Source organism: Antedon mediterranea, chromosome 1 (assembly GCF_964355755.1).
Source record: "Antedon mediterranea chromosome 1, ecAntMedi1.1, whole genome shotgun sequence".
Lineage (NCBI taxonomy): Eukaryota > Metazoa > Echinodermata > Crinoidea > Comatulida > Antedonidae > Antedon > Antedon mediterranea.
In genome coordinates this window covers 8855344-8867271 of record NC_092670.1, presented here as the reverse complement: position 1 = coordinate 8867271, position 11928 = coordinate 8855344, and the positions used below count along the sequence as shown (strand labels likewise).

Here is an 11928-nt window from a genome sequence, read left to right as displayed (position 1 = left end):
AGAGAGTGATGCCCGCCCTCATAAGGGCGGATGTATACATATTACATAAGACTTGATTTAATAGATAATTATACATGTCACATTAAATAGAATTATGATAATAGTTTTGCAATTGTAAACTATTTTATAATACATATTTATTAACAAACTAGGCCCTGTTTCTGCTGCCAACTAAATACCGTATATTATACGGTATTTTTTGAATACCGTATATATACGGTATATTTTTGGCAGCAGAAACTGCGCTCATAAAAAATATACCGTATTTTGTATACCGTATTTTCTCCACAAAATTTGTGGATAAAATACGGTATTTACAAATTTATACCGTATTTTTTGTACCCGTTTCTGCTGCCAATAAAAAATACCGTATTTTTTTTTTACATGACAAAAGGTCACCATTCGTGTTTTTATTTTCTGTCGCTGTTAGCTGCTTTACACACATGTATATATATATATTCGGCGAAAATGTGGAGCGAATACGTTACAGTTTTACTAAATAAATGTGTGTGGGGAAGCTAAAATGTCTGACCAACTAAAAGGTAATAAAAGGGACAACCACATTTATAAACACATTTCTAAAAAAATAAAGCAGGAGTATGGAATAAACTTGTCTCCAAAGCAAGTAAACTCAAAGCTGAAGAGCCTGCGAAAGCAGTACAACATTGCAAAATACAATAACTCGGGGAGGGAACGAATTAATTGTCCCCATTACGATGTTTTCTGTGCTCTCACAACATCTCTATCAATAGGGCTAGGCTGTTGAAAGTGAGACGTAAAACTTCCTTTATTGCGACTTTTAATTATCGATCAAATAAATGAATGGCAATTTGGGTAAAAAAGATGAAATTTAACACGACCACCCAAGAAGTATTGTTAGCAGAAACGGGGTACTAAAAAATACGGTATAAAAAATACCGTATTTTATACCGTATTTTTATACCGTATTTTGAGCAGTTGCAGCAGAAACAGGCCCTCAGTGTACATTCACTTTTACAGACAATTATTTACTAACATGCTAAGTTAGTTCACAAAAAAGGCCTAACACAGCAACACCAAAAGTCAACGAATCGTTACTCAGCACGACCTATTCTTTACCATTGCCCGTGTACTACTCTACGCCCGGTAAATTAAGTATTGTTTTTATGATATAAATCAGTATAAAATACATGTTATTAATAGGAAAAAATGTTAAATGTCATTAACATTTATTTGTTTTACCAGAAACAAGTTAAATATAGGAATATTATTAAACTATCCTTAGTGAAAACGCGTAAACACCAACACGCCCGGTCACGCTATTGTAGCGCCCGGTTGATAAAGCAAACTGTTTATACGGCAGTTTTTACTAAATAAATTGCATAAAGCGAACAATTAAATATCCAAATAGTATTTAACATGATGTTGGCATGTAGTTGATAACATTTTTTATCATGAAAATACTACCGGTGGTCCAGCCTTTGATTAGTGAAACCGTCACAAAAAGTTGTATACATCCCAGATACATCCACACTTATGGCGGCGCCCTACCACATGGACAATATTACTGTTACAGGGAAAATCGCGGATTACTCATTCTTGTGATATATATTCTTTGATACAATTCTTTGACGAGACGACGACAACAAACTATCTTTGGTTTAGTTAGTTGTTAAATGTTTGGTGTTGTGTACTCCACTGCAGCTAATCAAGATGATAGAGGATGGTTTTTAATTCGTTGAAGAAAAGAAATAGTGTATATAGGCCTTGCTTACTTATACTTATATTAGGAGGTTACAATAATATGGAAGTATTAACAGAATAATTATGTCTGTGTAATAAAGAAGTCCAAAAAAAAAAAAATGTGATGTGCCCATATATGGACATGATGATGTCATATCACTACCATATTTTAAGCATATCACTACCATATTTTAAGAATTATCACTACCATATTTGGGCACATCTAACACTTTTTTGGTCAAACTAGTTCGATAGTGTAGACAGAGATTAACAGCACTTAATTATTTGATTGTACCACTTCAGATTGATACTAGCGTGGGAATTCTACTTGTACAACACGATGTGTTATCAACCATCCAATCAATAGGCAAGAATACACTTTTACTTTATGTGTTATTTAATGAATAATATAAATTATTTATTTTATTTTATTATATTTGAGAATAACTTTTTTATATATATTATTGCCTTTGTGTTCATATTTCAGTGACACAAATACAAATCTGAAAAATCCAGGATTTTTAAAATAACAAAATATTACATTGAAGTCAAAACAGGTAGCTGCGTGTAAACAGTTTTGTTGCTGCCTTTAATTCAATAATATAAAATAATCATTCATTTCATTCCCATGAAATTTCTGTTAATTGTTTCATTAATTAAAATGCATTATTTCTTAAAACAGAAAAAATTTAATTAATTATAATTAAACAACAATTTGACTAATTGAAATTGTGAAATCATGATTCTAAAGCTCTGTCTACACTACCAAACTTTATGTGACAAAAAAATACTACCATATTTATGCACATCACACTTTTTTGTCGAACAAGTTTGATAGTTTAATAAAGGGCTCTTATGTACAGTGGTACAGTGAATTTCTGTTAGTCAAAAATATACCATTTTGTAAGTGCTGGAGTAGTAAACAGTGGAATGGAATTAATAGTTCCATGGTTCTGGTTGTATATAAACAGTGTACACAAAATACTTGTTTGCACTTGTGCAAAGTACACACAGCCACTAGTGGACAGAGGGGAGAGCACTGTAGTTGGCTGCACTGACATGAATATAAAAAATTGGTTCCTACTAGGACGTAACAAAAGCGCAACATAATTCATTTGACCAATCACAAGCTACAGTATGGATTATCTGAACACCTGCTTTTAATTGGTCAACTCACTCACGTTGTGCTTACGTCCTCGCATTTCCTAGTGGGAACCAAGTATTAGGGAAGAAGCATGTCGAAGTTCATGTATATCCATGTCAATTTATTACTGTATATATTTAAGCGCCTTTGGACATACTTTTACTCATGAAAAGGGTACTTTGCTATATAAATGTGATAAAATTATTATTTTAATGGAATGAGGTTTTAAACCCATGGTATTCATTATTGATTTTAACGGATATAAATTCTAAAGCAAGACATATGCTATTGCACAGTTAATAATTTGATTAATCAATAAATAATGTTTTTCTCTATAGTGAATCTACTATAATAATATATAGTAAATAAAATTCTAAATTTCAAGCATATAATTATAAGAAAAAGTACTTTTTTTTCAATATTTTTGACATTGTAAACAAAAAATATATATTTATCTAAACTATATAAGTAGTGACTATTGCTGGTGTCCGAGAAATATTATACTGTAGGTGCACGCAGAAAAAAAAAACACCTTTAAGGTGATTATTTATACCTGGGGTTCTGGGGAAAGTTAAAATTCTATTTATTATACTGTATCTATAGAAAACTGCATCTTATTTGATAATTTACTACAGTAAGCAAGCATCACATATAAATCTTTTGTAAAATTTTCTACTGCAATTACTGCACCAACTGCTGTAACTGTGTAACTGTACACTGTTTAATCTTTAAACCGCATTTTACATACAGTTAATACATCATACATTAGTACAGTAAAGAAATTGTAGTTACTGCAGTAACTTCTGTAGAATAATTTTGAAATGATCTTATTAAAAACTTGTGATTTCGCAGCGTTGAAAGCATCATCTTTTCTGTAGTTTCTTAATGAATCGTAACGTCTTCTGCATCATGGGTGCTATAATCTTGGTGGCTATGGAAGAATAAAATGTCATGAGAATAATATCAAATGATGTATTAAAATGTAATAACAACCAAGGTATTTGTGTTAAGTCAATGTGTCGGTCTCTATTGTTCTTGTAGTATCTGAATTGCAGAATTTTTACACCCTACAAAAAGTTTACTTCACAAGACGATAGAAACTTAACCCCATTAGTTTGAGACACGTACATTAATGTTTCTTTGTATCATAAACCAACCTCTGTCACCTAACCTTACACGATACAGGCACCATGTGATAAACATGAGATGCTGTATTACAGAATTTTACTATTGTCAAAGACTTGTAATAAGACTTTGTTTATGTAGAGCATCTTGTGTATATGTTTGTCTTGTGAACCTCTGAGGGTCCCTAATGATCAGCAATAGCTGGATGGATCACCCTCATTAAATATGGTTAAAAAATGTTATGTTCATTACAGTTCAAAGTGCAATTGGCAAAAATCCTGGTAGTTAGTAATGATACAATGCAAGAAAAAAGCAAACAATTAAAATATCATTATCATTGTTTGTAACATTATGTAATAATTACATACTACAGAACTGAAATAAAATAGGAAAATAAGAAAAAACTGTTAGAAGAGTTCTATAGCTGATGCTAAATAAAAATTATATATTTATATTTTGTAATATAATTCATTTGTAAATATAAGCAGGCAAGCAAATTTATGATTGGTTATATTACTATACTGAATCCGATATAAGCCAATAAATTTGAACGTAAAATTGATGTTTGGGGTGGGGCATGAACATGACATTAAGCAAGTTTTGTTGTGGGGTTATACACAAGCAGTATGATATATTGTCTATGCAATTTACATTACAAATCAAAACAGGCCATGTCTTTTCATCCACCCAAGACTAGGTGTATACGTCCCCAGCTTATTTCGTTTACGTCGATTGTTCCGGTTTCGATTCCTACATCTTTTACGCTTTCTTTTCCTTCGCTGATCTGTTTTTTACAAATGGGATTTGCATGGTAAATAGACAGCATTTATATGAGTGTTTAATTCAAATCTGCTTTATTTTCAGTTGCTCTACATTGGGACAATACATGACTTTAACAATATCTTTTGGAAAAAGCACTTTTATGATTGTATGTAGTCCCTAACAGTGTTCTATTTATAAAAATCAAGTTATCTAAATAATGCCCTGTATATAAACCAATAACTCCATAAAATGCTCATATATTTATCCTAGGCCCTTATAGTATATAAGAAATGATGTGTTTTGAAATGAAAGTCCTATTACTTACTTCTAACTGGTTTATTGGGTGATGTATCTTCATTTCTTGGAACGACCCAGGAACTTCTCTTATGAGGTGCTTCTTGTTGAGTTACTGGACCAGCTGTGCCGTGTTGTTCTTGTTTCCGTCGTACATTGCGTGGCGCTTTAGCAGGACGATCAACATATGCTAACATAACCTTACGTCCTATAAAACATATTAAAAAGCAAATAAATAAATATGTCATTTACCAACTGAGACATTACCATATATGTCATTTAACACCTGACACATTACTATATATGTCATTTAACACCTGACACATTGCCAATTGGGGACATTACCATATATGTCATTTAACACCTGACACGTTGCCACTATTCATGTTAAAGAAATTTCCTATCAATATTGTTAAAAACCCATAACAGATTGATAGCATACTGACCTGTGTCTTTCTTTGCATATGAAGCTGTTATATTTTCAGTTAGTAGTTTGAATTTTTGCTCTCTTTCATCAAAGCTTCTCTGAAAAATATGAAGATTTATTTTATAAATATGTATTACTGTAGAACACCTCCTTTGAGACACCTCCCTTTAAGGGAGACACTTATTAATAGAGAAACTTTATTGAGAAACAAAAGAGTAGAAATAAGATGGTTTTGCAGTACAACTCTTCATCAGGCGGCAACCCTGTATTAAGAAGACATTACTTTAAATACAGTAAATAGTTCTAGGCACTCTATTAGTTACAATTATTGAACTTTTCGTCATCTACTGTACTGCTTCTCTGTTTACCACTTCATAATTTAATTTAAAATTTTCTAAACATATTAAATATTAATTATGGTATTAGTGTGAATTATACATACCAAATAACATTCTTTCCATGTCTCCGCTAGACATGGTTTTGCAAACTTGAATTCTTTTTCAACATGTTTTTGCCACAAGTAATCAGAATCCTCTACAAAGTGCTTCAAAGAAAAAACATTTACTACCTTATATCTAGTTGTAAGTTTAAAGTATAAATAAACTTTTTTAAGCAATATACATTCATTCCTTTTTTTGGATAGTACATACAAAAAAAAAAAGAAAAAAATATTAATTTGCACCAACGCTGATGGATGTTGGATTGTGGAAGTACAATGATTTTTATTAGACTATTACAACTGTCATGAATTCTGTACAAACTATGAATGGAGTTCCTCCAATATTCATAAAATGAGAGAACTTTATACGTAATAAACATCAATTAAATGCATAAATTTACCGGATTGTACTCCTCAAGTCTGTACAGCTGCTGATACGTACAACGTTCCATAACAGGTTTTAATATATCAAACGGTACACCACCAACATCTTCAAGTACTAGAAGATAAAGTTGTACACCTCTAAACAAGTCAGTTTGAAATATTATAATGAGTAATTGATGTAAATTGAATCTTAATTATTATTACTTTTTTATACTAAGTATTATAAAAAACACCTCTGTACCATGTTAAACAGGGTTTACCAGGCTATTCAAGTGGCCACAAGGTTTGCAACTTATAAATGTTAATGTCTTTAAAGAAACAGTCACTCTCAATTTTTTAATCTGGGTTAAAACATTATATACTTACAGTCAATATTGTCACACAAAATCCGCATACACGCATCAAACAATGTCGGAACAGCTGAATATTACAAAAATTAAGGCAGTTTTTTATACAACATTATAAAATTGAGCCTTATAAAATGAGAAGCGATATTTCACAATCTCTCTCTAGGTGTTGGCAGAGATCAGCAGACTTGGAACAAAATAACCTTTTCAAGATATTAAAAGAGCAACATTTTAAAACTGCTAAAGTACAAGATCCATCTAGTTTGACAATAAGAATGTGATGTGCCCAAATATGGTAGTGATATGCCTAAATAATTATGGTACTGATATGATATCATCGTGTCCATATATGGGTACTGTACATCACATCTTTTTGTCATATGATAGCGTAGACAGAGCCTAATATTTACCTGTGAGATGAACTCTTGCTTTGCCAGAGAACACCTTAGTTCTGGACTCCTTTGTACCTTTAAACTGTATTTGACTACTGTCAATGGCAGACTGTGCATTCCAGCGCTTTCGTGGCGAAGAGTCATCACCTATCCGTGGAAGTGGCTTATAGTCATTGCTAATTTCAGGCAATAATATCCCAGAATCATAAGTATTTTTTATCTGATATTAGAACAAAAGAAAAAATAAGCATCATAAATTCCTACAGCATTTTACTTCATAACATATGAAAAAAGTTTTATATTGTTTGAAAGTTTGCATGAGAAAATGGTATAAACAGTTCTTCAGAACTACAGACATACGTTAATGTACCGCAAACTTTACATCAACATAGACAAGTTTAAAAAAAAGTTGACTCTCAACCCATAATCTTCAGGACACAAGCTTTATATCTATTATTTAACTAATAACTCAATTCTTTTATAGAAACAAGTTGTAATGACTTTAACACACTTACCTTTTTAGATGATGGAGTTTCCTTGGGCGTACTCACTGATTTTCGTTTTTTATCATTACTATCATCGTTGGATTTGGATGTCTTGCTGGATGACGCTAAAGAAACTTTACCTTCTTCCTTTGGTTTTTGTTTTGTTCTTCCTTCAGATTTAGTACTAAATTTGGCTGCTTTCTTCTTCTGCTCTTGTGGCAACTGAGTTTTCTTTTTCTTAAGCTTTCCTTTCGAATTATTTGGTGGAGGAGTTGGCAAATCACCGAATAAACAATCTCCAAATGATAAACCAGTGTTCTCAAAACTTATTTCCTCCTGGCTTTCCTCATCTGAAGAATACACCCTTTTCTTATCTTCATTTACTTTATCCTTCTGTTCTTTCGGTTTCTCTGCTTGTTGCTTTTCCACTTTCTTCATCGATTTTTTGTCATCTTTTATCTTTGACTCAATTGTTGTCTTTTTACTTTTCTGTTGTGGTGAAGAACATTTGGTAGCATCAAGATTTTTTATTTTTGCATCAATAAATTTCTCTGATTTTATATCTATTTTTTTTATTGCGGAACTTGATTTCTGATCTGTAACTGTGCTTTTAACTATATTTATATCTTCCTTTTTCAACGAATTTACATTTTTACTCTTTTCTTTTGATCTTTCAGGTTTGCGGGAAGGACTTCCAGTACGTTCATTTTTATCCTGCTGTTCAATATTTTGTTTACCTTTCTTTTCTACATTGTTACTGATTTTACCTTTGTTATTATCAGTGTCCTTAGAAGATGGGATAGATAGCTTTGATAATTTTTTGACATTATTACTCTTTGTCCTCAATGAATTTTCTCTTTCATTGATATTGGTTTTTTGACTAACATTTGTTGCATTTCTTTGATCTTCAAGTTTTCTTTTTAAATTTTGACGAACAGGGCTCTTTAATAATTTGTCTGCAGTTGAAGGTCCTGCCAAACAAGCATCAAAAGACAACCCTGAATTTTGATAGTCTAATCCAACATTCTTTTCTGGAGATTTAACTTTCTTAGTTATTTTATCAGTGCTTTCATCACTTTCTTGCATAGCTGTTGGTACTTTAGATTGCCTTGTCTTATCTTTGGTTACTTTGGAAGATGATTCCTTATTTGCTAAAGAGCCTTTTGACGATCTAGCTTGTGAATCCACCAATGAAGAACTCTTTTTCTTATTTTCAAGTTTATTATCAACATTTTGGCTGTTTTTGGGAACAATTTTTCCACACTTGGACTTCAATTTAAGTGTTTTTCCTTTTTCTTTATGTGAAGAGTCTTTGGGTAAAGATTTAGTTCGATCAGGTTTTGAATTGGTTTTAGAATTTGTTAATTCATGTTTTTTATCAGTCAGATTTTTAGAATGTTCTGAATCATGAGTCTTTTTTATTTTGCAGCTGTTGTTTTGTTCACTTTTATCTTGGACTGGCTTATTGACAGGTGTCCTCTTTTCATCAGTTGATAGTTTTGTTTCATGGTTTGTCTGTTGTTCTGCTTCAGCATCCATTGCAGCCTGAACAAGTGCTTTCCATTTCTTGACAAGACTCCTAGCGTGTTCTGATACACCGCCCTCATGCTTTCTGTATGTGTTGACTGCTTTTCCAATTCCAGTTCCCTAAAATTATAAAAACAATGCAGTGAAGTAGTGTTTTGCTAAATGAAACTTCAGCCCCAGTGGGTGTACACTTACGGAAGGTTAAATTCGGACCTGTAAACTTGAAATATCGAGAGGTTTTATGAAAGAATGTCCAAACCACATAGAAAGCTAATAAAAATCATGTATTAAAGCCCCATTCCCTACGTTTTTTAGATCTAATTTAACATCACAAAACTATATTTAATGTAAAAATAATACTATATGGTCCTATTGCGATAACTTTTTTCGTCTTTAAACGGTTAAAAATGTGAAAAATAAGTCGATTCTAATAATTATAGCGGCCCGCTATAAATCCCAAAATGCATTGCGCGCGGATTGATATTTTTGTTTTTCACCTGTAATTCGCCCACTTTTCGATCGATCGTGAGGCCAAAACAAATGGAAGACTCCTAACTTTTCAGCGAAAATACCGGGTTTTCCCCAATTTGTATCAACGGAGTCTGGCAAAAATAGAAAGACAATTAATGCAGCAACTATACAACGTCAGGCTAGGTATATAGCTCGCGTACGATGTTCGTACGTTACCGATGTTTACCAGCTAGAGGCCTACAAAACTAAGCCTAGCTAGGCTAGGCCTAAGACCGTCCACGAGAGGTCGATCGCCGCGAGCTACTTACAGTAGGTAGTGCATTGTTTCTCACTTTTTATCATAATTTACCATAAAACGTACATTTAAGACAAGGAATGACATGGTTTAATGTTTTTAAAGTGATATATATGTATTATTTTCCAAAAAACGTCCAAAATTGCAGGGAAGGGGTCTTTAAACATCATGGACTTTCTATTCTATAGAGCCTAAAGATTATAATTCTGTATACATTTACAATATCAGGATATTTTTTTATTCCAAAAAATTGGGAGAAATTGCATTTTAGCAGAAGAGCAGGAGATGACACGAAATACTCCATCAGGGAGATATATCGAAAGACAATTGGAGGAGTTTTGGGGGGAGTTTAATGGTCTGTTCAACTGCAGTGTAAATTTATAATCTATATTAATGACAAATTGCAATAAACAAACCTGTAAAACTTCAATGGAAATGGGCAATTGATCTAATTTTTGTAACACAGCATTTATCTGCAAAAAAAAACCCCATTATATATAAACTCATTACATATATTGCTAATCAATTATCAATTTGATGAATAAATAAAAAATGAATGTATAAAAGTTTTCATCATACTGTATGTATAGCCGGGATATGACCGGTTGGGCCGCCGACAAGTTGAGCCGCCGGTGATTTCTATGAAACGCCCAGTGCATGCGTCTTTTACGACATTTCGCGTAGTGATTAGGATGTTGTCCTAGAGTACAAGTTCATGGTCTTGGTTTATTTTGTCATGAAAATAAATAATATATAATTACATAGGCCTATTACAATTAACACAGCAAGCAAAGGAAAGTAGTAATAACTAATATTTAATAATTTAATTGTTTTTAATCTTTCGAGGAAAGAATTCAGTGCACTCATAATTTTTCTCGCGTGTAGGAGGCCTACCACGTAAAGTCACGTTGTCTCTCAGGACTAATTAATACTAATAGAGTATTAATATTTTTTCGAATGAGGTTAAATACATATTGTTTTTTATTTACTAATCTTTTAATATCATATTTTATTGAATTTTAAAATGTTAATACACAAAATATTTTACTAAAAAAACGTGATTTTATGTAATTATTTTACCGAAAAATGGAGTAGGCCTAGGCCTAGCCTAGTTCATACAAACAACTGCCGACTGAATGAGGGGCAACATGTTTACATCATTTTTGGCTAAAAACATCACTGTATTTTGGAATCTACAAGCCAGATTTTCATAATTATTTCTTTAATTATAATATTTAATAATATATATATACTAAAAACCATGATAAACGTTTGAATGTACATCGTTATCCCTAACATAAATTGAACGAGCACCGGCGAAAGTTAGCATTTGGCGTTCCATAGAAAATAACGTTTTTCTGGCGGCGGCTCAACTTGTCGGCGGCTCAACTTGGCCTAATCCGTATAGCCTAGGCAGAGTTTTGCACTCTCTGGGTGTGCCCTTCTTTTAATTATCAAATCAAATGAATCCAAACAGTGTCGCAATTAATTAGATTTTAAAAGTTCTATTTGGATTACCAAATTCAATGTAAGGCTCAGCATTCAAACAAGCCAAGTATACTTGGTTGGTGGCTTTTTCGAACCAATAATTTAATAAACAAACATCATGGTGAAACTGCATTATTTATATTTATAATTTTTAGTAAAAATTACCTTTGAAATGAAATAAATAGTTCTAGTAGGCCTAGCTAGCCTCAATGTTAAGTTAAAACATATTTTAAACTTGGTGATAAATAATACAATAAATTGCATTAACTGTCATTTGGTCGGCTCAAGGACAAGCGAGATGAAATTTCGGCCTAAAAAGTGGTACGAAACGTCCGTTGCCCGAAACGTTCCTGATTTTCGTCTCACAGACAGTGAGAACTAACTACTACTAACTATTATTCTGGTGGGCCTAGGCCTAGCGTCAGTTTCCGAGTCTAGCTAAAGGCCTCGTGGAGCTACTTACTTTATCAAATTCTTCACTAGAGAATAATGAATCGAGTTTTTGTTGTAAATGACGAACTGTTTCAATAATTTCAGTCATTATTACAACACAACCGTACCAGCTGGGAAATTCTCTACGACGTCGCGATAAAAAATCTGTAAAAAACCACCATTAAAAAAAAGTG

General features: G+C 32.4%; 1 protein-coding gene across 2 annotated transcripts; it reads right to left on the bottom strand.

Moving 5' to 3' along the window:
* Positions 1–2174: 2174 nt before the first annotated feature.
* LOC140055422 (uncharacterized) lies at positions 2175–11920 on the bottom strand. 2 transcript variants are annotated; one of them, XM_072100766.1, is made up of 10 exons: positions 11766–11920; positions 10231–10287; positions 7552–9168; positions 7055–7256; positions 6664–6717; positions 6315–6412; positions 5917–6018; positions 5494–5572; positions 5079–5255; positions 2175–3797 (listed from the first exon to the last, which is right to left on the bottom strand). In XM_072100766.1, exons 1-10 carry the CDS (start codon positions 11841–11843, stop codon positions 3730–3732), a joined length of 2532 nt encoding a protein of 843 aa, XP_071956867.1. In that variant the 5' UTR covers positions 11844–11920; the 3' UTR covers positions 2175–3729. The 2 variants fall into 2 exon arrangements, with proteins under 2 accessions (XP_071956867.1, XP_071956864.1); XM_072100763.1 differs by lacking the exon at positions 2175–3797 and adding an exon at positions 4593–4775.
* Between the last annotated feature and the right edge of the window lie 8 nt (positions 11921–11928).

What these genes read in the sequence shown, in the direction of transcription:
- LOC140055422 (XM_072100763.1), bottom strand. Translation starts at nt 11,843, where the DNA reads ATGACTGAAATTATTGAAACAGTTCGTCATTTACAACAAAAACTCGAT. An exon ending in AAACTCCATCATCTAAAAAG is followed by an intron (nt 7,257 to 7,551) that starts GTAAGTGTGTTA and finishes TTCTAATATCAG; the next exon opens with ATAAAAAATACTTATGATTC. An exon ending in ACCCAATAAACCAGTTAGAA is followed by an intron (nt 4,776 to 5,078) that starts GTAAGTAATAGG and finishes TGTAAAAAACAG; the next exon opens with ATCAGCGAAGGAAAAGAAAG.